This window comes from Somniosus microcephalus, chromosome 8, assembly GCF_052327205.1.
Source record: "Somniosus microcephalus isolate GS21.2 chromosome 8, FLI_Smic_1.0, whole genome shotgun sequence".
NCBI lineage: Eukaryota > Metazoa > Chordata > Chondrichthyes > Squaliformes > Somniosidae > Somniosus > Somniosus microcephalus.
Genome location: NC_140994.1, coordinates 2,569,421 through 2,595,299, shown reverse-complemented (window position 1 = coordinate 2,595,299; position 25,879 = coordinate 2,569,421). Strand labels below are relative to the sequence as shown.

General features: G+C 52.9%; 2 protein-coding genes across 2 annotated transcripts in view; one reads left to right on the top strand and one right to left on the bottom strand.

Moving 5' to 3' along the window:
- The window catches only part of LOC147113244 (uncharacterized), a 177,879-nt gene that overhangs the window by 43,544 nt on the left and 108,456 nt on the right, over positions 1–25,879 (top strand). The window lies entirely within an intron of this gene.
- On the bottom strand, positions 641–24,853 carry LOC147113245 (uncharacterized). The gene is made up of 11 exons (XM_085994131.1): positions 24,776–24,853; positions 24,223–24,267; positions 17,140–17,175; positions 16,214–16,267; positions 12,935–12,970; positions 12,707–12,742; positions 11,157–11,219; positions 9,092–9,127; positions 7,422–7,475; positions 3,913–3,951; positions 641–714 (listed from the first exon to the last, which is right to left on the bottom strand). The coding sequence occupies exons 3-10, from the start codon at positions 17,158–17,160 to the stop codon at positions 3,916–3,918; spliced, it is 336 nt and encodes a 111-aa protein (XP_085850257.1). The 5' UTR covers positions 17,161–17,175; positions 24,223–24,267; positions 24,776–24,853; the 3' UTR covers positions 641–714; positions 3,913–3,915.

Genomic DNA, 25,879 nt, shown 5'->3' with positions numbered 1-25,879 from the left:
ATCAAACACTCCCAGGGCAGGTACAGCACAGGTTAGATACAGAGTAAAGCTCCCTCTACACTGACCCATCAAACACTCCCAGGGCGGGTACAGCACGGGTTAGATACAGAGTAAAGCTCCCTCTACACTGTCCCCATCAAACACTCCCAGGGCAGCTACAGCACGGGTTAGATACAGAGTAAAGCTCCCTCTACACTGTCCCATCAAACACTCCCAGGGCAGCTACAGCACGGGTTAGATACAGAGTAAAGCTCCCTCTACACTGACCCATCAAACACTCCGAGGGTGGGTGCAGCACGGGTTAGATACAGAGTAAAGCTCCCTCTACACTGTCCCCATCAAACACTTCCAGGGGAGGTACAGCACGGGTTAGATACAGAGTAAAGCTCCCTCTACTCTGTCCCAACATGTTGCCTGAATGTTTAGCCCTGATGAACGGTCCTCAGTCTGGATCAGTTCAGACTGTGAGGTTGAACTCTCTGCGTCCCGGTTACTCGGGTTAGATACAGAGTAAAGCTGGTTACTCGGGTTAAACATTACCGGAGCCTCGGTAAACTCCCGCAACTCTCCGACACGGGGTAACATTAGAGGAGGGGTATGTGAGATCCCTTTACTGTCAGCCATTGATATAAGTGTATGTACCTGCTCGTCCTGTGGGTCCGGGGGGTCCTGGGGGTCCGGGGGGTCCCTGTACAACTGCAGTTCTGTCTGTTCCTGAGAGAGAGAATAAAATTAAACAGATTTAATCTCCGTATCATATCCTTAAACTCTACAAACCCAGACGCTGAGCCCCAGCATGCTGCAGGACACGCTCAGACTCTGGGCTGTTCCGTTGGGAACATTTGTCCTGCCCCCGGGAGCGAGCTGGCAGTGCACTGACCCTGGGAGCAGCACTCCAACAACCTGCACCCGACTGGGAGTGGGACCTGGAACACTCGGCCTGCATGGCTCCACTCCTCAGTGCCTTAGACCAGCTGAGCCTTTGGTGACCCCCACCCCTTGATGCAACCGACTCCGTGGGGTTAACCCCCACTATCTCCGCCCATCATGAACTGCGATCGATAGGTCTTTGTTGGGTCAGGGTATTGAGGGGTACGGAGCAACGGCAGGTAGAAGGGGTGGAGGTGCAGATCAGCCATCATCGAATTAAATGGTGGAGCAGGCTCAAGGGCCTCCTCCTGTTCCTGTGTAACAGGCTCGTGGGGCTCAAGGGCCTCCTCCTGTTCCTGTGTATCAGGCTCGAGGGGCTGAAGGGCCTCCTCCTGTTCCTGTGTATCAGGCTCGAGGGGCTGAATGGCCTCCTCCTGTTCCTGTGTATCAGGCTCGAGGGGCTGAATGGCCTCCTCCTGTTCCTGTGTAACAGGCTCGAGGGTCTGAACGGACTCCTCCTGTTCCTGTGTAACAGGCTCAAGGGGCTGAAGGGCCTCCTCCTGTTCCTGTGTAACAGGCTCAAGGGGCTGAAGGGCCTCCTCCTGTTCCTGTGTATCGGGCTCGAGGGGCTGAATGGCCTCCTCCTGTTCCTGTGTAACAGGCTCGAGGGGCTGAATGGCCTCCTCCTGTTCCTGTGTAACAGGCTCGAGGGCCTGAATGGCCTCCTCCTGTTCCTGTGTAACAGGCTCGTGGGGCTCAAGGGCCTCCTCCTGTTCCTGTGTAACAGGCTCGAGGGGCTGAATGGCCTCCTCCTGTTCCTGTGTATCAGGCTCGAGGGGCTGAAGGGCCTCCTCCTGTTCCTGTGTAACAGGCTCGAGGGTCTGAACGGACTCCTCCTGTTCCTGTGTAACAGGCTCGAGGGGGCTGAACGGACTCCTCCTGTTCCTGTGTAACAGGCTCGAGGGGCTGAACGGACTCCTCCTGTTCCTGTGTAACAGGCTCGAGGGCTGAACGGCCTCCTCCTGTTCCTGTGTAACAGGCTCGAGGGGCTGAACGGCCTCCTCCTGTTCCTGTGTAACAGGCTCGAGGGGCTGAATGGCCTCCTCCTGTTCCTGTGTAACAGGCTCGAGGGGCTGAACGGCCTCCTCCTGTACCTGTGTAACAGGCTCGAGGGGCTGAATGGCCTCCTCCTGTTCCTGTGTAACAGGCTCGAGGGGCTGAATGGCCTCCTCCTGTTCCTGTGTAACAGGCTCGAGGGGCTGAATGGCCTCCTCCTGTACCTGTGTAACAGGCTCAACGGGCTGAATGGCCTCCTCCTGTTCCTGTGTATCAGGCTCGAGGGGCTGAATGGCCTCCTCCTGTTCCTGTGTAACAGGCTCGATGGGCTGAACGGACTCCTCCTGTTCCTGTGTATCAGGCTCGAGGGGCTGAATGGCCTCCTCCTGTTCCTGTGTAACAGGCTCGAGGGGCTCAAGGGCCTCCTCCTGTTCCTGTGTATCAGGCTCGAGGGGCTGAATGGCCTCCTCCTGTTCCTGTGTAACAGGCTCGAGGGGCTGAACGGACTCCTCCTGTTCCTGTGTATCAGGCTCGAGGGGCTGAATGGCCTCCTCCTGTTCCTGTGTATCAGGCTCGAGGGGCTGAATGGCCTCCTCCTGTTCCTGTGTAACAGGCTCGAGGGGCTGAATGGCCTCCTCCTGTTCCTGTGTATCAGGCTCGAGGGGCTGAATGGCCTCCTCCTGTTCCTGTGTAACAGGCTCGAGGGTCTGAACGGACTCCTCCTGTTCCTGTGTAACAGGCTCAAGGGGCTGAAGGGCCTCCTCCTGTTCCTGTGTAACAGGCTCGAGGGGCTGAACGGACTCCTGCTGTTCCTGTGTAACAGGCTCAAGGGGCTGAAGGGCCTCCTCCTGTTCCTGTGTAACAGGCTTGAGGGGCTGAACGGACTCCTCCTGTTCCTGTGTAACAGGCTCGAGGGGCTGAACGGACTCCTCCTGTTCCTGTGTAACAGGCTCGAGGGGCTGAACGGCCTCCTCCTATTCCTGTGTAACAGGCTCGAGGGGCTGAACGGACTCCTCCTGTTCCTGTGTAACAGGCTCAAGGGGCTGAAGGGCCTCCTCCTGTTCCTGTGTAACAGGCTCAAGGGGCTGAACGGACTCCTCCTGTTCCTGTGTAACAGGCTCGAGGGGCTGAACGGCCTCCTCCTATTCCTGTGTAACAGGCTCGAGGGGCTGAACGGACTCCTCCTGTTCCTGTGTAACAGGCTCAAGGGGCTGAAGGGCCTCCTCCTGTTCCTGTGTAACAGGCTCGAGGGGCTGAACGGACTCCTCCTGTTCCTGTGTAACAGGCTCGAGGGGCTGAATGGCCTCCTTCTGTTCCTGTGTAACAGGCTCGAGGGGCTGAAGGGCCTCCTCCTGTTCCTGTGTAACAGGCTCAAGGGGCTGAACGGACTCCTCCTGTTCCTGTGTAACAGGTTCGAGGGCCTGAATGGGCCTACTCCTGTTCCTGTGTAACAGGCTCGAGGGGCTGAACGGCCTCCTCCTGTACCTGTGTAACAGGCTCAACGGGCTGAATGGCCTCCTCCTGTTCCTGTGTAACGGGCTCGAGGGGCTGAACGGCCTCCTCCTGTACCTGTGTAACAGGCTCGAGGGGCTGAACGGCCTCCTCCTGTACCTGTGTAACAGGCTCAACGGGCTGAATGGCCTCCTCCTGTTCCTGTGTAACAGGCTCGAGGGGCTGAACGGACTCCTCCTGTTCCTGTCTAACAGGCTCAAGGGGCTGAATGGCCTCTTCCTGTTTATCAGGTTCAAGGGGCTGAACGGCCTCCTCCTATTCCTGTGGAACAGGCTCGAGGGGCTGAATGGCCTCCTCCTGTTCCTGTGTAACAGGCTCAAGGGGCTGAACGGCCTCTTCCTGTTCCTGTGTATCAGGCTCGAGGGGCTGAACGGCCTCCTCCTGTTCCTGTGTATCAGGCTCGAGGGGCTGAAGGGCCTCCTCCTGTACCTGCGCCAGGCGCTAAGTGACTCATTCACTCACTAATCCACTCACCTCTCACGTTAATGACCTTTCCAGGGGCACCAGGTTCACCTGTAACAAAATGTCGATTAGTTAGAGCGTTAAAGAGCATTAAAAATGGCTGCCTTGTCAGCTTGGCTCATTGGGTAGCACTCTCGCTGTGGGTTGAAGTCCCACTCCAGAGACTTGAGCACATAATCCAGGTTGACGCTCCAGTGCAGTACTGAGGGAGCACTGCACTGTCGGAGGGTCAGTACTGAGGGAGCGCTGCACTGTCGGAGGGGCAGTACTGAGGGAGCGCTGCACTGTCAGAGGGCAGTACTGAGGGAGTGCTGCACTGTTGGTGGGGCAGTACTGAGGGAGCGCTGCACTGTCAGAGGGCCAGTACTGAAGGAGCGCTGCACTGTCAGAGGGGCAGTACTGAGGAAGCGCTGCACTGTTGGAGGGGCAGTACTGAGGGAGCGCTGCACTGTTGGAGGGGCAGTACTGAGGGAGTGCTGCACTGTCGGAGGGGCAGTACTGAGGGAGCGCCGCACTGTCAGAGGGGCAGGGGCAGTACTGAGGGAGCGCTGCTATGTTGGAGGGTCAATACTAAGGGAGCGCTGCACTGTCAGAGAGGCAGTACTGTGGGAGCGCTGCACTGTCGGAGGAGCAGTACTGAGTACTGAGGGAGCGCAGCACATATTGGATGTCTGGGCACTAAATGCAGGCCTAGCCAGCGACGCCCACATCCCATCAATGAATAAAAAAAATAATTAAAAAAAATATTTAGCATCTGTGTTCACTATGGAGAAGGACGATGTAGGCATAGAAATCAGGCAGGGGGATTGTGATATACTTGAACAAATTAGTATTGAGAGGGAGGAGGTACTAGCGGTTTTAGCGGGCTTAAAGGTGGATAAATCTCCAGGCCCTGACGGGATGTATCCCAGGCTGCTGTGTGAGGCAAGGGAGGAGATGGCAGGGGCTCTGACACAAATCTCTGGCCACAGGGGAGGTGCTAGAGGACTGGAGGACAGCTAACGTAGTACCATTATTCAAGAAGGGTAATAGGGATAAACCAGGGAATTACAGGCCAGTGAGCCTAACATCAGCGGTAGGGAAATTATTGGAAAAAATTCTGAGGGACAGAATTAGTCTCCACTTGGAGAGGCAGGGATTAATCAGGGATAGTCAGCATGGTTTTGTCAGGGGGAGATCATGTCTGACCAATTTGATTGAATTTTTCGAGGGGGTGACTAGGTGTGTGGATGAGGGTAGTGCAGTTGATGTAGTCTACATGGACTTCAGTAAGGCTTTTGACAAAGTCCCACATGGGAGACTGGTCAAGAAGGTAAGAGCCCATGGGATCCAGGGCAATTTGGCACATTGGATCCAAAATTGGCTTAGTGGCAGGAGGCAGAGGGTGATGGTCAAAGGTTGTTTTTGTGACTGGAAGCCTGTGTCCAGTAGTGTACCGCAGGGATCGGTGCGGAGTCCTTTGCTGTTTGTAGTGTACATTAATGATTTAGATATAAATGTAGGAGGTATGATCAGTAAGTTCGCAGATGACATGAAAATGGTGGAGTGGTAAATAGTGAGGAGGGAAGCCTCAGGCTACAGAACAATATAGACGGGTTGGTCAGATGGGCAGAACAGTGGCAAATGGAATTTAACCCTGAAAAGTGTGAGGTGATGCATTTTGGGAGGACTAACAAGGCAAGGGAATACACAATGAATGGTAAGACCCTAGGAAAGACAGAGGATCAGAGGGACCTTGGTGTGCATGTACATAGATCCCCGAAGGCAGCAGAACAGGTGGATAAGGTGGTTAAAAAGGCATATGGGATACTTGCCTTCATTAGCCGAGACATAGAATATAAGAGCAGGGAGGTTATGATGGAGCTGTACAAAACGCTAGTTAGGCCACAGCTGGAATACTGTGTGCAGTTCTGGTCGCCACACTATAGGAAGGATGTGATTGCATTGGAGAGGGTGCAGAGGAGTTTCACCAGGATGTTACCTGGGCTGGAGCGCTTCAGCTATGAAGAGAGACTGGACAGGCTGGGGTTGTTTTCCTTGGAGCAGAGAAGGCTGAGGGGGGACCTGATTGAGGTGTACAAAATTATGAGGGCCATAGATAGGGTAGATAGAAAGGAACTTTTCCCCTTAGTAGGGGGGTCAATAACCAGGGGGCATAGTTTCAAGGTAAGGGGCAGGAGGTTTAGAGGGGATTTGAGGAAAAACTTTTTCACCCAGAGGGTGTTTGGAATCTGGAACTCACTGCCTGAAAGGGTGGTAGAGGCAGGAACCCTCACAACATTCAAGAAGCATTTAGATGGGCACTTGAAACGCAATAGCATACAAGGCTACGGACCAAGTGCTGGAAAATGGGATTAGAATAGATAGGGCTTGATGGCCGGCGCGGACACGATGGGCCGAAGGGCCTCTTTCTGTGCTGTATAACTCTATGACTCTATGTCGGTGGGGCAGTACTGAGGGAGCGCCACTGTCGGAGGGTCAGTGCTGAGGGAGCGCCGCACTGTCGGAGGGTCAGTACGGAGGGAGCGCTGCACTGTCAGAGGGTCAGTACGGAGGGAGCGCTGCACTGTCGGAGGGTCAGTACGGAGGGAGCGCTGCACTGTCGGAGGGTCAGTACGGAGGGAGCGCCGCACTGTCAGAGGGTCAGTACTGAGGGAGCGCTGCACTGTTGGAGGCTCAGTACTGAGGGAGCGCTGCATTGTCGGAGGGTCAGTACGGAGGGAGTGCCGCACTGTTGGAGGCTCAGTACTGAGGGAGCGCTGCACTGTCGGAGGGTCAGTACGGAGGGAGCGCCGCACTGTCGGAGGGTCAGTACTGAGGGAGCACTGCACTGTCGGAGGGTCAGTACTGAGGGAGCGCTGCACTGTCGGAGGGTCAGTACGGAGGGAGCGCCACACTGTCGGAGGCTCAGTACTGAGGGAGTGCTGCACTGTCGGAGGCTCAGTACTGAGGGAGTGCTGCACTGTCAGAGTTGCTGTCTTTCAGATGAGACGTTAGACCAAGGCCCCATCTGCTCTCTCACGTGGACGTAAAAGATCGAAGAAGAACTGGGGAGTCCCTGGTGTCCTGGGTAACATTTATCTCTGAACCAAAAACAGATTAAGTGGTCATTATCTCAGTATGATTTGTGGGATCTTGCTGTGCTCAAAATGGCTGCTGAGTTTGTCTACAAAACAGCACTTTTAAAAGTACTTCAGTGTCTGTAAAGCGCTTTTGGACATCCTGAGGTCGTGAAAGGCGCTGGAGAAATGCAAGTTCTTTCTTAAGTTGATTCTTCACTTAAGTTACATTAAACACAGGCCCCTCCCTTTAGCACCAGAACAATACCCGAAGGGGTACAGGGTCAAACGTTTCTGTCGCTTTAGAAACCGCTGCAACATCTGACCTTGATGAGCAATGCCACTGGCGATCGGCCAGTACATTGTTAATTGCCTGTGGTGGGAACAGGCTTTGTTTCCGGGGACTGGGCCCCGATCCCCAGACAATGCCGGACTCCCCTCGCACCAGCCCACTTTACTCACCCGGGGGTCCGGTATCTCCTGGCAATCCTGGCAAACCCCGGGGTCCTTGTTCACCTGAGGGCAGCAAGCGACATTCGATTAATGCAACATTCACCCCTCACCCTTCTCCCCCTCCCCCCTTCTTCCCCTCCTCCATTCTCCCCCGTTCCTCCCACCACCCCCATTCTCCCCTCCCCTCATTCACCCCTCCCCCCGTTCTCCCCCTCCCCCCATTCTCCCCCTCCCCCTGTTCTCCCCCTCCCCTGTTCGCCCCATTCTCCCCCTCCCCCCATTCTCCCCCGCCCCTCATTCACCCCTCCCCCCGTTCTCCCCCTCCCGTTTGCCCCATTCTCCCCCCTCCCCCCATTCTCCCCCCTCCCCCGTTCTCCCCCTCCCCTGTTCGGCCCCATTCTCCCCCTCCCGCCATTCTCCCCCTCCCCCCATTCTCCCCCTCCCCTCATTCACCCCTCCCTCCGTTCTCCCCCTCCCCTGTTCGCCCCATTCTCCCCCTCCCCCCATTCTCCCCCGCCCCTCATTCACCCCTCCCCCCGTTCTCCCCCTCCCGTTTGCCCCATTCTCCCCCTCCCCCCATTCTCCCCCTACCCCCATTCACCCCTCCCTCCATTCTCCCCCTCCCCTGTTCGCCCCATTCTCCCCCTCCCCCCATTCTCCCCCGCCCCTCATTCACCCCTCCCCCCGTTCTCCCCCTCCCGTTTGCCCCATTCTCCCTCTCCCCCCATTCTCCCCCTCCCCGGTTCTCCCCCTCCCCGTTCGCCCTATTCTCCCCTCCCCTGTTTGCCCCATTCTCCCCCTCCCCCATTCTCCCCCTCCCTCCATTCTCCCCCTCCCCTCATTCACCCCTCCCCCTGTTCTCCCCCCTCCCCCTGTTCGCCCCATTCTCCCCCTCCCCCCATTCTCCCCTCCCCCCGTTCTCCCCCTGTTCGCCCCATTCTCCCCCTCCCCTGTTCGCCCCATTCTCCCCCTCCCCCCATTCACCCCTCCCCTGTTTGCCCCATTCTCCCCCTCCCCCCATTCTCCCCCTCCCCTCATTCACCCCTCCCCCCGTTCTCCCCCTCCCCTGTTCGCCCCATTCTCCCCCCCATTCTCCCCCTCCCCCCATTCTCCCCTTCCCCTCATTCACCCCTCCCCCCGTTCTCCCCCCTCCCCTGTTCGCCCCATTCTCCCCCTCCCCTGTTCGCCCCATTCTCCCCCTCCCCCCCATTCTCCCCCTCCCCCCATTCTCCCCCTCCCCCGTTCTCCCCCTCCCCTGTTCGCCCCATTCTCCCCTCCCCTGTTCACCCCATTCTCCCCCTCCCCCTCGCCCCATTCTCCCCCACCCCCCATTCACCCCTCCCCCTCCCCCGTTCGCCGCATTCTCCCCCTCCCCTGTTCACCCCATTCTCCCCCTCCCCTGTTCGCCCCATTCTCCCCCTCCCCTGTTCGCCCCATTCTCCCCCTCCCCTGTTCGCCCCATTCTCCCCCTCCCCTGTTCGCCCCATTCTCCCCCTCCCCTGTTCGCCCCATTCTCCCCCTCCCCTGTTCGCCCCATTCTCCCCCTCCCCCTCCCCCCATTCTCCCCCTCCCCCCATTCTCCCCACCCCCCATTCTCCCCTCCCCCTCCCTCCCACATTCTCCCCCACCCCCCATTCTCCCCTCCCCCTCTCCCCCTCCCCTGAGGGGTCAGATCTTACCTCGGATACCCTGGTGACCATCTGCTCCCCCAGAACCTGATAAAGGAGCAGAGAAGAATCAATAAGCTCGTCACACAGCAGTACAACCCCCAAACCCCCCAAAATACCTCCCCAACCCCCCATAAAACACAAACCTCCCACAAACCCCCACGTACCCACCGTATCACCAGCACACACTCAGTAAATTTCCACAATCCAATTTAAAGGCCAAACTCTGGAATCGTTTAAATTCAGAAGAATCAGTGTTTTGCTGCGATATTTCATTTTGAACAGCAGTTTTTGAAAACAGGCAAGATTGTCTATTTTCATTACTGTACTGCCTGAGTCACCAATAGAGCTCAGAGACGGCGAGGATGATGAGCTTTTCCAGTCTTAATGTTGATCGCAGGGACACTGAGAGCATTTCCCTGTCCCACAGACACAGGGGGCACTGCCCCCAGACACAGAGACACAGGGGGCACTGCCCTCGGACAGAGACACGGGGCACTGCCCTCGGACAGAGACACGGGGGCACTGCCCCTGGACACAGAGACACAGGGGGCACTGCCCTCGGACAGAGAGACACGGGGGCACTGCCCTCGGACAGAGACACAGGGGGCACTGCCCTCGGACAGAGACACAGGGGGCACTGCCCCTGGACACAGAGACACAGGGGGCACTGCCCTCGGAGAGAGAGACACGGGGGCACTGCCCTCGGACAGAGACACGGGGGGCACTGCCCCTGGACACAGTGACACAGGGGGCACTGCCCTCGGACAGAGAGACACGGGGGCACTGCCCTCGGACAGAGACACGGGGGGCACTGCCCCCAGACACACAGACACAGGGGGCACTGCCCTCGGACACACAGACACAGGGGGCACTGCCCTCGGACACACAGACACAGGGGGCACTGCCCTCGGACAGAGACACAGGGGGCACTGCCCCTGGACACACAGACACAGGGGGCACTGCCCTCGGACAGAGACACAGGGGCACTGCCCCCAGACACAGAGACACAGGGGGCACTGCCCTCGGACAGAGACACAGGGGGCACTGCCCTCGGACAGAGACACAGGGGCACTGCCCCCAGACACAGAGACACAGGGGGCACTGCCCTCGGACAGAGAGACAGGGGCACTGCCCTCGGACAGAGACACAGGGGGCACTGCCCTCGGACACACAGACACAGGGGGCACTGCCCTCAGACAGAGACACGGGGGGCACTGCCCTCGGACACAGAGACACGGGGGGCACTGCCCCGGACACACAGACACAGGGGGCACTGCCCTCGGACACACAGACACAGGGGGCACTGCCCTCGGACACACAGACACAGGGGGCACTGCCCTCGGACACAGACACAGGGGGCACTGCCCCCGGACACACAGACACAGGGGGCACTGCCCTCGGACACACAGACACAGGGGGCACTGCCCTCGGACAGAGGCACGGGGGGCACTGCCCTCGGACACAGAGACACAGGGGGCACTGCCCCCGGACACACAGACACAGGGGGCACTGCCCTCGGACACAGAGACACAGGGGGCACTGCCCTCGGACACAGAGACACGGGGGCACTGCCCTCGGACACAGAGACACAGGGGGCACTGCCCTCGGACACAGACACAGGGGGCACTGCCCTCGGACACAGAGACACAGGGGCACTGCCCCTGGACACAGGCACTTCCCACAGACATTGAGGGGCACACTGAGAAACACCAATCTCATTACGGTCTGTCAGAGACCCGGGAATTTGATCCTCAATTTCTGTCGTGATTCCTTGATGCATTTTAATGAGCTCGTTTCCTGCTCTGAGAGAAATGGCAATGAGTCTGTAATCTTTCTGCAATTCAGAAACCTCGCTGAAAGGTCAAGGCTCCAATCCAGGACAGCCCCAAGGTTGGGAAGAGGAGGACGGAGGAGGAGGGAAATCAGGAGCTAGTGATGAAGGGGAGACCAAACTTGGATTTTCAGATCCTGCAGATTGGAGGAGGATAACTGAGGGAGACGAGGAGTTCAATTGTTTTGAGATTAAGGGAAGGAAGGAGTGTGAGGGTGTTGAGGATGTGACACGATTACTCACCGGCTGATCCCTTCTGTCCTGGCTCTCCCATGGATCCGGGCAGGCCGCGTGGACCTGTCTCACCTGCAATGAGCCCAGGAAAGGCAATTAGTGTGGACCAGGGGCTGAGGCCAGTGAAGAGCCTTCTCCTCGTCCCTGCTCTGATCTTACGATCGAGGGGCCCCGCTCTGATCTTACGATCGAGGGGCCCCGCTCTGATCTTACGACCGAGGGGCCCTGATCTTACGACCGAGGGGCCCCGCTCTGACGACCGAGGGGCCCCGCTCTGATCTTACGATCGAGGGGCCCCGCTCTGATCTTACGACCGAGGGGCCCCGCTCTGATCTTACGATCGAGGGGCCCCGCTCTGATCTTACGATCGAGGGGTCCCGCTCTGATCTTACGATCGAGGGGCCCCGCTCTGATCTTACGATCGAGGGGCCCCGCTCTGATCTTACGATCGAGGGGCCCCGCTCTGATCTTACGATCGAGGGGCTCTGATCTTACGACCGAGGGGCCCCGCTGTGATCTTACGATCGAGGGGCCCCGCTCTGATCTTACGATCGAGGGGCCCCGCTCTGATCTTACGATCGAGGGGCCCCGCTCTGATCTTACGATCGAGGGGCCCCGCTCTGATCTTACGACCGAGGGGCCCCGCTCTGATCTTACGATCGAGGGGCCCCGCTGTGATCTTACGATCGAGGGGCCCCGCTCTGATCTTACGATCGAGGGGCTCTGATCTTACGATCGAGGGGCCCCGCTCTGATCTTACGATCGCCTCAGGCTGGGGTCCAGTCTCCAGAGACTGAGGCTGTGCTCCATCTCCTAACTCTGAGCCCAGACAGCATAGTCAACCAGGGGGAGCTTCACACAACCCTCCTGCATTGTCCTGGTATCTCCGGGAATTAAACATTGCTCTCCCAGACACTGCTGTGCGCGCAATCCCAGGAGAATAAAATCATTGGGGCACTAAAAGAAAAATTATGTTTTTTTTCCATTTTCTTTGAGCACTTTTATTGATTAGTTATAAAAGTATTGGAGATATTTTCAGACTGTTTGATTGACAGTCAAGAATCACCCAATCAGGTAACAAAGAGTCTGTTCACTTTCCTATTGGCTGGGAAGGCAACACACCAGGAGGATCGACATGCTGAGCGACCAATGACGAGAGCCTATGGTTGGAGACGGGAGGTCATGTGATGAAAGTCCCAGAATACGTCCAACCAGAGTTGGCGACCCCGCTCACAGCTGACCCCTGACCCCACATCCACATGGGTCAGTAGGGGTCACTGCTGAGTCATGTTTCCTTTACCCTTTCTAGTTGTGGGACATTGAGGTCAATAAAAGCATCTCCGCTTCTGGCCTGGTTTTTACCAGCTCAGAACATCGCCTGGGAATGGAACCTGGGACGGTCAGCTCTAATGCCTCAGCACCACATCGAGCCGTTCACTGAACCACCGCACAGCTTACTTTACCGTTTGGCACCACTTGTGGGCAAAATGACATCACTGGGTTCATTACTTCCTGTGTCTTGTAATGAAAGTTCTCCTGTGAAAGGACGGGCTACTTACCGTGTGCTCCACGAGAACCGCGCTCTCCCGGATCACCTGAAATGACCAAATAAGGAAATAGTTATAAACACCACACCTAAAACACACCAAGAACATGGGTTTGAAATTCACACTTGACATGAACTCACTTGCAATACGGTCATTGAAAGCTGACAAATGGTAAAGCACAACTGACCGATTTTTGTCTTTGCTAATAAATGAGTGAATAACATGAGATAAAACGAGTACCTTTTGGCCCAGCAATACCATTCGATCCTCTGTCCCCTGGAGGAAAAAATGTTCAAAATGTCAGGAAATGGCTGAAAACGCTTCACTGGAACAAATGTCGCTGTGTAATGAAATATAATAACATGGGCATCACAGAAACAAGGGCACCATCAGTAAAAGCTGCACTGAAAACTAGCGAGGGAGCATTAGGCACTCCCCAAGTGACTGGATATATGTTATTACGATGCAGTAACTGAGGGAGCCACGACAGCCATGCATTACATTGTGATGACCTGTGTAATCAGGGAATGTTACAGCACAGAAGGAGGCCATTCTTTGGTGGAGCTCTCCAATTAATCCCACTCTCCTGCTCTCTCCCCACAGCCCTGCAAAATTTTCCACTTCAGGTATTTCTCCAATTCCCTTTTGAAAGTTACTATTGAATCTGCTTCCACTGCCCTTTCAGGCAGCGCGTTCCAGGTCACAACAACTCGCTGCGTAAAAGAAAATCCTCATGTCACCCCTAGTTCTTTTGCCAATCACCTTAATGATTTTGAACACCTCTATTAAATCTCCCCTTAACCTTCACTGCTGTTAGGAGAACAACCCCAGCCTCTCCACGTAACTGAAGTCCCTCATCCCTGGAACCATTCCAGTAAATCTCCTCTGCACCCTCTCCAAGGTCTTGACATCCTTCCTAAACTGCGGTGCCCAGAACTGGACACAATACCCCAGCTGGAGCCTAACCAGTGATTTGTAAAGGTTTAGTATACTTAAGGTTGATGTAGTTGTGTTGTATTGAATGGATGTGAATTATGTTCGGCTGTATTGAGCTGAATTCTATTGGCCTACTTTGAGGTTTGTTTTGCTGAACTATATTGACCTGAGTTATGCTCAGCTTAATATTGAGCTGTATTGCGTTGGGTTATGTTGCAATGCATTGAGTTGAGTTTTACTGCGCTGTGTTCAATTAGATTATATTGGACAGTGTTGGTTGACACAGCCCTTGACCGTGTCCGTTCTATTTCTCGCACTTCTGCTCTCACCCCTGCCCCTCCCTCCCGGAACCATGATAGGGTTCCCCTTGTCCTCACCTTTCACCCCACCAGCCTCCACATTCAACGGATCATCCTCCGCCATTTCCGCCACCTCCAGTGTGATCCCACCACCAAACACATCATCACCTCGCCTCCCCTTTCAGCATTCTGAAGGGACCGCTCCCTCCGCGATACCCTGGTCCACTCCTCTATCATCCCCAACACCACTTCCCCTTCGCCCGGCACCTTCACTTGCAAGCGCAGGAGATGCAACACATGCCCTTTTACCTCCCACCTTCTCACTGTTCATGGCCCCAAACACTCATTCCACTTCTTGCAATTTAGTATTCGCTGCTCACGATGCGGTCTCCTCTACATTGGGGAGACCAAACACAGATTGGGCGACCGCTTTGCGGAACACCTCCGTTCAGTCCGTACGGGTGACCCCGAGCTTCCGGTGGCCTGTCACTTTAATTCTCCGCTCCACTCCCACTCTGACCTCTCTGCCCTCGGCCTCTTACACTGTTCCAATGAAGCTCAGCGTAAGCTCGAGGAACAGCACCTCATCTTTCGATTAGGCACTTTACAGCCCTCTGGACTCAACATAGAGTTCAACAATTTCAGACCATAACCTCGGCCCCTATCCTTTTTTTCCCCATTTTTTTCTCTCTCTCACAAGGCAGCTGTCGATCATTCTGCCAGCGCCATTTACACTTCATCTAGAGCCACCTGTTGTTTCTTAACCTGTCCCATTACCATCTCCTTTTGTCTCTTAATCTCTCCTGCCTTCCACCCGATCACAGACCTTCCCTTTTGTTCTTTCCTCCCCTCCCTCCCTCCTCCTTCCTACCCTCCCCCTTCCTCTTTTCCTTCCCCCCTTTCCCCTTCCTCCTTTCCCCCTCCCCTCCTTCCTCCTTTCCCCTCCTTCCTCCTCCCCTCTCCCCTCCTTCCCTCCCCCTCCTTCCTCCCCTCCCCTCCTTCTTCTTCCCCTCCCCTCCTTCCTCCTCCCCCTCCTTCCTCCTCCCCCTCCCCATCCTTCCTCCTCCCTCTCCCCCCTCCTTCCTCCTCCCCTCCCCCTCCTTTCTCCTCCCCCTCCTTCCTCCTCCCCCTCCCTCCTCCTCCCCCTCCCTCCTCCTCCCCCTCCCCTCCCCCTCCCTCCTCCTCCTCCCCCCTCCCCTCCCCTCCCCCTCCCTCCTCCCCTCCTTCCTCCTCCCCTCCCCCTCCTTCCTCCTGCCCCTCCCCCCTCCCCCTCCTTCCTCCTCCCCTCCCCCTCCTTCCTCCTTCCCCTACACTTGCTTAAAAACCTGTTCCATCTCCCACGAAGGGTCCCAGACCTGAAACGTTAACTCTGTTTCTCTCTCCACGGATGCTGCCTGACCTGCTGAGTGTTTCCAGCATTTTCTGTTTTTATTTCTGTCATGTTGGGTTGCTTTTAGGCGAGTTATGTTGGTCTTGGGTGATTTAAATGAGGTGGGGCTGGGCAGATTGAGTTACACTGGGATCAGTTGAGTTACCTTGAACATATTGAGTTGATTTATGTCGGAATGCTTGAATTTGACTCGAGTAATGTTGGGCTTCACTGAGCTGTGTTGTGTTGGAACGCACCGAGTTACGTTGCAATGCTTGCAGATGAATAGCTCTGTTGGCTTGCGTTCCTCTGAGTTAGGTTGGAATTCAGGGAGTTCAGTAATGTTGAGCTGAATTTAGTTGTTACTTTGGGCGGTGTTCAGTTGAATTATGGGATGAGTTGGATGATATTGGTTTGGGATGAGCTGGATGATATTGAGCTGTGTTAAGATGACTTATGTTGGGCGGTTTTCAGTTCGATGTGTTCAGCTGTGGTGAGTTATTTGGGCTGAGTTGATACGAGTTATATTGGGATGGGTTGAGTCGAGTTAGGTTGGTTAGTCTAGTTTGAAGTCGAGTTTTGTTGGGCATCGAACAAACTAAATAAGCAAGTTAATAAAGGATGGCAACAAACTATTTGTTTGCCCATTTGGCGCTGTCAAAGCTGTGGGAGGAGTTTGTTCAAATGGCCTCTCAGGTGGTGAACTGGATGTGGTGGGTGATCTGTTGCACATTAGAGATCATATCTAGGGTATTAGAAACATTCAGCTGTCAGTCATTTACTAAAATATAATTTATTTTCAAACAGGCAATATTTGACTTTTTGAATGCTCACAACCCACCTTTCTCTGTTACCTAGGAAAAAATGATTCTCATTGCATTGACTAATCTTTGGTTAGACATCCTGGGAGCTTACCTTTAGGACCCGGAGGACCAGTATCACCTTTGAACCCTGAAGACCCAGGAGGACCTACAGAAAGACAACAAACCTGGATTAGTATTCAGAAATTACAGCTAGCTTCCCCTCACATTCCTCTCCTGCCTAGCTCTCACTTCTCAAGGTCCTCAGTTGCTGGGAAACACCAGCTCCGTCCAGTGGTAGGGATTGGCTGGGTGCTCAGACAGCACAAGGTGAAAGGTGAGAGGCTGGAGCCAAGTCTCAATGCTGGAGATACAGGCTCCTCATCCTGTGTTTGTGGATCATGGTCAGGCAGCTCCTAGACCCACACCTACTCTAGGTGGGCAGTCAGCTCTTGGCCATAAGGGATGTCCCATGCGAGAGGTAACTAGAAATGTTGTCATTTAACTGAACTTTCTCATGTAAGAAAGAAGGAACTTGCATTTATATCGAATCTTTCACATCTTCAGGCTGCCCCAAAGCACGGCCCGGCCAAGGAATGACTCTGTGGTGCAGTGACTGTTGTGTCAGCTACAGGAAAGTTCCACAAATAGTACTGAGATAAGTGACCAATGAATCTGGTTTTGGTGTTAATTGAGGGAGGAATGTTGGTCAAGACAGTGGGAGAGCCCCCTGCTCTTCATCCAATGGTGCCATGATTTATATACAGTTACGAGCAGAGACGGGAAAACCAGCAATGAAGGAGTACTTGTCCATCTTGACTTATTACACCTAAAGAATTCCATTAGATGTTGAAGTACTGGCCAGTTTAGGATCTGTGCTACAAAGCATTGTAGCTGTGGGCCAGTCGGTGACAGGCACTTTGCTGCACTGTGTGTCACACTGTTACTCTCTGACTTTAGGGGGTTGCTATCGAGTGAGGGTTAGAGAGGGTCAATGCTGTTACAAAACAAAATTTCCAAAGAATTAACAAAAGAAATTACCTTGAGGGCCCGGAGGGCCATGTTGTCCAATCACACCTGTCAGAAAGAGAGAAGGTGAGTGAGATGCAGTATCGCGCAGTGTCGGAGACACAAGTATTGAAGTATCGCGCAGTGTCGGAGACACAAGTATTGAAGTATCGCGCAGTGTCGGAGACAGACGTATTGAAGTATCGCGCAGTGTCGGAGACACAAGTATTGAAGTATCGCGCAGTGTCGGAGACACAAGTATTGAAGTATCGCGCAGTGTCGGAGACAGACATATTGAAGTAGCTGCTGATTTGTGTGAATTAATTTTGAAACAGTTCAACATGGCAGGAGGCATGCAATCTGATTGGATGATTCAGGTTGGAGCATACTATATCGAGTGGAGTAGGTTTCTATGTGAATGAGGATCAAATTATCCAGTTACAGCGAATCTCACAGTCTACATCACAAAAACAGGCCATTCGGCCCAACAGGTCCATGCCGGTGTTTATGCTCCACACGAGCCTCCTCCCACCCTCTTCATCTCACCCCATCAACATCTCCTTCTATTCCTTTCACCCTCGTGTTTATCTAGCTTCCCCTTAAATGCATTTATAGTATTCGCCTCAACCACTCCCTGTGGTAGTGAGTTCTACATTCTAACCACTCTCTGGGTAAAGAAGTTCCTCCTGAATTCCCTATTGGATTTATTAGTGACTATCTTTTTTTAAATTTGCTCATGGGATGTGGGCGTCGCTGGCAAGGCCAGCATTTATTGCCCATCCCTAGTTGCCCTTGAGAAGGTGGTGGTGAGCCACCTTCTTGAAACGCTGCAGTCCGTGTGGTGAAGGTACTCCCACAGTGTTGTTAGGGAGGGAGTTCCAGGATTTTGACCCAGCGACGATGAAGGATCGGCGATATACTGCCAAGTCAGGATGGTGTGTGACTTGGAGGGGAACTTGGAGGTGGTGGTGTTCCCATGCGCCTGCTGCCCTTGTCCTTCTAGGTGGTAGAAGTCGTGGATTTGAGAGGTGCTGCCGAAGAAGCCTTGGCGAGTTGCTGCAGTGCATCTTGTAGATGGTACACACTGCAGCCACGGTGCGCCGGTGGTGGAGGGAGTGAATATTTAAGGAGGTGGATGGGGTGCCAATCAAGCGGGCTGCTTTGTCTTGGATGGTGTCGAGTTTCTTGAATGTTGTTGGAGCTGCACTCATCCAGGCAAGTGGAGAGTATTCCATCACACTCCTTACTTGTGCCTTGTAGATGGTAGAAAGGTTTTGGGAAGTCAGGAGGTGAAACACTCGCCGCAGAATACCCAGCCTCTGACCTGATCTTGTTGACACAGTATTTATGTGGCTGGTCCAGTTAACTTTCTGGTCAATGGTGACCACCAGGATGTTGATGGTGGGGGATTCGGCGACGTTAATGCCGTTGAATGTCAAGGGGCGGTGTTTAGACTCTCGCTTGTTGGAGACAGTCATTGCCTGGCACTTCTGTGGCGCGAATGTTACCTGCCACTTATCAGCCCAAGCCTGAACGTTGTCCAGGTCTTGTTGCATGCGGGCATGGACTGCTTCATTATCTGAGGAGCTGTGAATGGCACTGAACACTGTGCAGTCATCAGGGAACATCCCCATTTCTGACCTTATGATGGAGGGAAGGTCATTGATGAAGCAGCTGAAGATGGTTGGGCCTAGGACACTGCCCTGAGGAACTCCTGCAGCGATGTCCTGGGGCTGAGATGATTGACCTTCAACCACCACAACCATCTTCCTTTCTGGTAGGTATGACTCCCTCCAGTGGAGAGTTTACGCCCCGATTCCCATTGACTTCAGTTTTAATAGGGCTCCTTGATGCCACACTTGGTCAAATGCTGCCTTAATGTCAAGGGCAGTCACTCTCACCTCACCTCTGGAATTCAGCTGCTTTGTCCATGTTTGGACCAAGAGGTCTGGAGCCGAGTGGTCTTGGCGGAACCCAAACTGGGCATCAGTGAGCAGGTTATTGGTGAGAAAGTGCTGCTTGATAGCACTGTTGACGATACCTTCCATCACTTTGCTGATCATTGGGAGTACAAACATACAAATTAGGAGCAGGAGTAGGCCACTCGGTGCTTCGAGCCTGCTCCGCCATTCAATAAGATCATGGCTGATCCGATTACTCCACATTCCCGCCTACCCCCTGACATGAATCAACTGAGCGGCCTGCGGGTGGCGCTGTCCAGGGAGAGTGTAAATACTCGGGCACGGGCCCAGCTTGCTCAGGACATTCTTAACAGGAACTAGTGAAGGACACAACTAGACCTCCGTGTTGTAAAACAGTTGATTAAAGCTTTGTTTAACGCTTAGACCAAGTGCCTAGTAGTTTTCTTACGTCACCCCCGTTAACCTTTCACCCCCTTGCTTACCAAGAATCTATCTACCTCTGCCTTAAAAATATTCAAAGACTCTGCTTCCACCGCCCTCTGAGGAAGAGAGTTCCAAAGACTCACAACCCTCTGAGAAAAGATTTCTCCTCATCTCTGTCTTAAATGGGCGACCCCTTATTTTTAAACAGTGACCCCTAGTTCTAGATTCTCCCACAAGAAGAAACATCCTCTCCACATCCACCCTGTCCAGACCCCTCAGGAGCTTATATGTTTCAATCAAGTCACCTCTTACTCTTCTAAACTCCAGCGGATACAAGCCTAGCCTGTCCAACCTTTCCTCATAAGACAACCTGCCCACTCCAGCTATTGGTCTACTAAACCTTCTCTGAACTGCTTCCAATGCATTTACATCCTTCCTTAAACAAGGAGACCAATACTGTACACAGTACTCCAGATGTGGTCTCACCAATGCCCTGTATAACTGAAGCATAACCTCCCTACTTTTGTATTCAATTCCCTTCGCAATAAATGATAGAAACATAGAAGATAGGAGCAGGAGTAGGCCATTCGGCCCCTCGAGCCTGCTCTGCCATTCAATGAGATCATGGCTGATCATCCAAATTCAGTACCCTGTCCCTGCCTTCTCCCCATATCCCTTGATCCCTTTAGCCTTAAGAAATATATCCAACTCTTTTTTGAATATATTTAATGAATGGGCCTCCACCGCCCTCTGTGGCAGAGAATTCCACAGGTTCACCACTCTCTGGGTGAAGAAATTCCTCCTCATTTCAGTCCTAAATGGCTTACCCCTTATCCTTAAACTATGACCCCTGGTTCTGGACTCCCCGGCCATCATAAACATCCTTCCTGCATCTAGTCTGTCCAGGCCTGACAGAATTTTATAGGTTTCGATGAGATCCCCTCTCAATCTTCTAAACTCCAGTGAGTATAAGCCCAATCGACACAATCTCTCCTCATACGTCATTCCTGCCATCCCAGGTATCAGCCTGGTGAATCTTCGCTGCACTCCTTCCATGGCAAGAACGTCCTTCCTCAGGTAAGGCGACCAAAACTGCACACAATACTCAAGGTGCGGTCTCACCAAGGCCCTGTACAACTGTAGCAAGACATCCTTGTAACATTCTATTAGCTTTCCTAATTACTTGCTGTACCTGCATACTAACCTTTTGCGATTCATGCACTAGGACACCCAGATCCCTCTGCATCTCAGAGCTCTGCAATCTCTCACCATTTAGATAATATGCTTCTTTGTTATTCTTCCTGCCAAAATGGGCAACTTCACATTTTCCCACATTATACTCCATTTGCCAGATCTTTGCCCACTCACTTAACCTATCTATATCTCTTTGTAGCCTCCTTATGTCCTCTTCACAATTTACTTTCCTACTTATCTTTGTGTCATCAGCAAATTTAGCAACCATACCTTCGGTCCCTTCAACCAAGTCAGTTATATAAATTGTAAGAAGTTGAGGCCCCAGCACTGATCCCTGTGGCACACCACTCGTTGTGTCTTGCCAATCAGAAAATGATCCATTTATGCCTACTCTCTGTTTCCTGCTAACTAGCCAATCTTCTATCCATGCCAATATGTTACCCCCTACACCATGAGCTTTTATTTTCTGCAATAACCTTTGATGTGGCACCTTATCAAATGCCTTCTGGAAATCTAAGAACAGTACATCCACCAGTTCCCCTTTATCCACAGCACATGTTACTTCCTCAAAGAACTCCAATAAATTGGTTAAACATGATTTCCCTTGCACAAAACCATGTTGAACTTTTCTAAGTAGACTGATGGGGTGGTAATTGGCTGGATTGGATTTGTCCTGCTTTTTGTGGACAGGACATACCTGGGGCAGTTTTCCACATTGTCAGATAAATGCCAGCTTGGCTAGTTCTGGAATCTTCAGCACGATAGCCGGGATGTTGTCAGGGCCCACAGCCTTTGCTGTATCCAGTGCGCTCAGCCGTTTCTTGATATCACGTGGAGTGACTCAAATTGGCTGAAGACTGGCTTCTGTGGTGGTGGGGACCTCAGGAGGAGGCAGATATGGATCATCCACTCGGCACTTCTGACTGAAGATGGTTGCAAACACTTCAGCCTTGTCTTTTGCACTCACATGCTGGGCTCCACCATCATTGAGGATGGGGATATTCATGGAGCCTCCTCCTCCCGTTAGTTGTTTAATGGTCCACCACCATTCACGAGTGGATGTGGCAGGACTGCAGAGCTTTGATCTGATCCGTTGATTGTGGGATCGCTTAGCCCTGTCTATAACATGCTGCTTCTGCTTTTTAGCATGCATGTAGTCCTGTGTTGCAGCTTCCACAGGTTGGCACCTCATTTTTAGGTACACCTGGTGCTGCTCCTGGCATGCTCTTCTACACTCCGTATTGAACCAGTGTTGGTCCCCTGGCTTGATGGTAATGGTAGAGTGAGGGATATGCCGGGCCATGAGGTTACAGATTGTGGTGGAATACAATTCTGCTGCTGCTGATGGCCCACAGTGCCTCATGGATACCCAGTTTTGAGCTGCTAGATCTGTTCTGAATCTATCCCATTTAGCATGGTGATAGTGCCACACAGCACGATGGGGGGTGACCACAGTGTGAAGATGGGACTTCGTCACCACAATGACTGTGCAGTGATCACTGCTACCAATGCTGTCATGGACAGATGCATCTGTGACAGGTAGACTGGTGAGGACAAGGTCAAGTAGGCTTTTCCCTCGTGTTGGTTCTCTCACCACCTGTCGCAGGCCCAGACTGGCAGCCTATGTCCTTCAGGACTCGACCAGCTCGGTCAGTAGTGGTGCCCTTGCTACTCTCAGTGCTTCTTCCAACATGGAGGAGTACTGAGGGAGGGCGGTAGGTGGTAATCAACAGGAGGTTTCCTTGCCCATGCTTGACCTGAAGCCATGAGACTTCATGGGGTCCGGAGTCAATGTTGAGGACTCCCAGGGCCACTCCTTCCTGACTGTATACTAGTGTGCCGGTGGGACAGGACATACCCAGGGATGGTGATGGAGGAGTTTGGGATACGATTCTGTGAGTATGACTATGTCAGGCTGTTGCTTGACAGGTCTGTGGGACAGCTCTCCCAATGTAGGTGAGGAGGACTTTGCAGGGTCGACTGGGCTGGGTGTGCCATTGCTGTGTCCGTAGCTGGTGCCAAGTCGATGCCGGGTGGTCCGTCCATTTTTATTCTTATTATTGTTTTTCGTAGCGGTTGTGTACAACTGAGTGTCTCGCTGGGCCATTTCAGAGGGCAGTTAAGAGTCAATCACATTGCTGTGGGTCTGGAGTCACATATAGGCCAAACCGGGTAAGGACAGCAGATTAGTGATTACTAGTCCAGTAACATTCCCGTTATATTGATGGCCCCTAGTTCTGGTCTTCCTCACAAGTGGAAACATCTTCTCTACAATCTACCCTATTAAACCCCTTCATAATTTTAAAGATCTCTGTCAGGTCACCTCCCAGCCTCTACAATTGTTCCCTATAGGTATAACCTCTCAGTTCTGGTATCATCCTTGTAAATCTTTTTTCTACCTTCTCCAGTGCCTCAATATCCTTTTTATAATATGGAGACCAGAACTGTTCACAGTGCTCCAAGTGTTATGTCCACTGGTAAATACTGAGGCAAAGTAATTATTCAATATCTCTGCTATTTCGCTGTTATTACCTGTGAGTTTATCGTGTCTATCCCTCAGTGGCCCTAGCCCTATCCTTATTTTTCTTTTGTGTCTGTAGAATATTTTACTATTTCTTTTTATATTCCTTGATAATCTAATTTTGTAGTTCCTCTTTGCTTTCCGAATTGTTTTTTGACTTCTTTCCTAACCTCTTTGTATTCCCTTTTGTCATCCTCCCCTTTACTGTCTATGCCCTTCGAGCCTGCTCCGCCATTCAATGAGATCATGGCTGATCTTCTGCCTCAACTCCATTCACCGGCCCTATCCCCATATCCCTTGATGCCCTCACTAGTCAGAAATCTATCGACTTCTGTTTTGAATATACCCAATGACTGAGCCTCCACAGCCCTCTGGGGTAGAGAATTCCAAAGATTCACCACCCTCTGTGTGAAGAAATTTCTTCTCATCTTAGTCCTGAATGGCCGACCCTTTATCCTGAGGCTGTGGCCCCTGGTTCTAGACTCCCCAGCCAAGGGAAACATTCTCCCAGCATCCACCCTATCAAGCCCTGTAATAATTTTGTATGCTTCAATGAGATCCCCTCTCATTCTTCTGAATTCAAGAGAATACAGGCCTAGTTTACTCAATCTCTTCTCATACGACAGTCCCGCCATCCAAGGAATCAATCTCGTGAACCTTCATACACTCCCTCTATGGCAAGTATATCCTTCCTTAGGTAAGGAGACCAAAATTGTACACAGTACTCCAGGTGTGGTCTCACCAAGGCCCTATATAATTGGAGTAAGACTTCTTTACTCCTGTACTCAAATCCTCTTGTAATGAAGGCCAGCATACCATTTGCCTTTCCAATGGCTTGCTGCACCTGCATATTCACTTTCAGTGACTCATGTACAAGGACACCCAGGTCCCTTTGAGCATCTGCATTCTTCTGTACTCAGTGAACTAGGTTTTCAGGTGCTAATGGGAAGTTCAGGTTGTGCAGGATTAGATTCTCTCAGAGATTCATGACTGGATGAACCAGGTAGGTGTTGTTCACTTGGACAGAGCGATCACTTACACCTTCTTCACCCCTACCTTTTAGTCCAGGTAGACCGGGGAGTCCAGGTAGACCTGAATCACCTGAAAATAGGAAAGAAAAACAGCATTTAAAGAGTGAGCAGAGCTACCGATTCAAAATCACATGACAGCCAGGCCCTCTGACCTGTGACCCCACCGACTGGGAAACAGTCAAAATCTGAGCAATAAACCAATTGAATCCCATTGGACCAGAATGAATGGGACTGAAAATATACATTCATTTCTACAGGCTTTCCTCATTTTCGAAATATACTTTTGCCTCTGTATCCTTCACATATAATATTTCCAACAACACCGTAATTTTCCCAAATCCGGCAAGTAGTTTCGGATTTTCTGGCACCTTGGGGTCGGCGAGCGGACTAAATGCGGCCCTGGGGTGAATCAAGGCATCGGCCCATGACCCCTGACAGGGTCAATGGCGGTGGTCCATGACGGCATATTCCGGGAATCATTCCCTACGGAGTTGCAGTGCTGTGGCCTTATCCACAGGCCCATCAAGGTAGTTAGGGCAGAGTGTGATTATTAACCATCAGCCGAAGCATTCTCTTACCTCTGTCTCCCTTATCACCCTTCCCTGGTGACCCAGAATCACCTTGAGGTCCTCGGGACCCTTTCTCTCCATGTTCACCTGATATTAAACAAGAAATAGATCACTGGTCAGTGACAACACCACAAATATTTCAATAACTCCCCTGTCCCCTCCATTGGTCAATTAACTCCCCTGTCCCCCCCATTGGTCAATAACTCCCCCCATCCCCCCATTGGTCAATAACTCTCCCTGTCCCCCCATTGGTCAATAACTCCCCCCGTTCCCCCATTGGTCAATAACTCTCCCCATCCCCCCATTGGTCAATAACTCTCCCTGTCCCCCCCATTGGTCAATTAACTCCCCTGCCCCCCCATTGGTCAATAACTCTCCCCATCCCCCCATTGGTCAATAACTCTCCCCATCCCCTCCATTGGTCAATTAACTCCCCTGTCCCCCCCATTGGTCAATAACTCCCCCCATCCCCCCATTGGTCAATAACTCCCCCAGTCCCCCCATTGGTCAATAACTCTCCCCATCCCCCCATTGGTCAATAACTCTCCCCATCCCCCCATTGACCAATAACTCTCCCCATCCCCCCATTGGTCAATAACTCTCCCCATCCCCCCCATTGGTCAATAACTCTCCCCATCCCCCTATTGGTCAATAACTCTCCCCATCCCCCCCATTGGTCAATAACTCTCCCCATCCCCCCCATTGGTCAATAACTCTCCCCATCCCCCCATTGGTCAATAACTCTCCCCATCCCCCCCATTGGTCAATAACTCCCCCCGTCCCCCCATTGGTCAATAACTCCCCCCGACCCCCCATTGGTCAATAACTTCACCCATCCCCCCATTGGTCAATAACTCCCCCCGTCCCCCCATTGGTCAATAACTCCCCCCGACCCCCCATTGGTCAATAACTCCCCCCGTCCCCCCATTGGTCAATAACTCCCCCCGACCCCCCATTGGTCAATAACTCCCCCCGACCCCCCATTGGTCAATAACTTCACCCATCCCCCCATTGGTCAATAACTCCCCTGTCCCCCCCATTGGCCAATAACTCCCCCCATCCCCCCATTGGTCAATAACTCCCCCCGACCCCCCATTGGTCAATAACTTCACC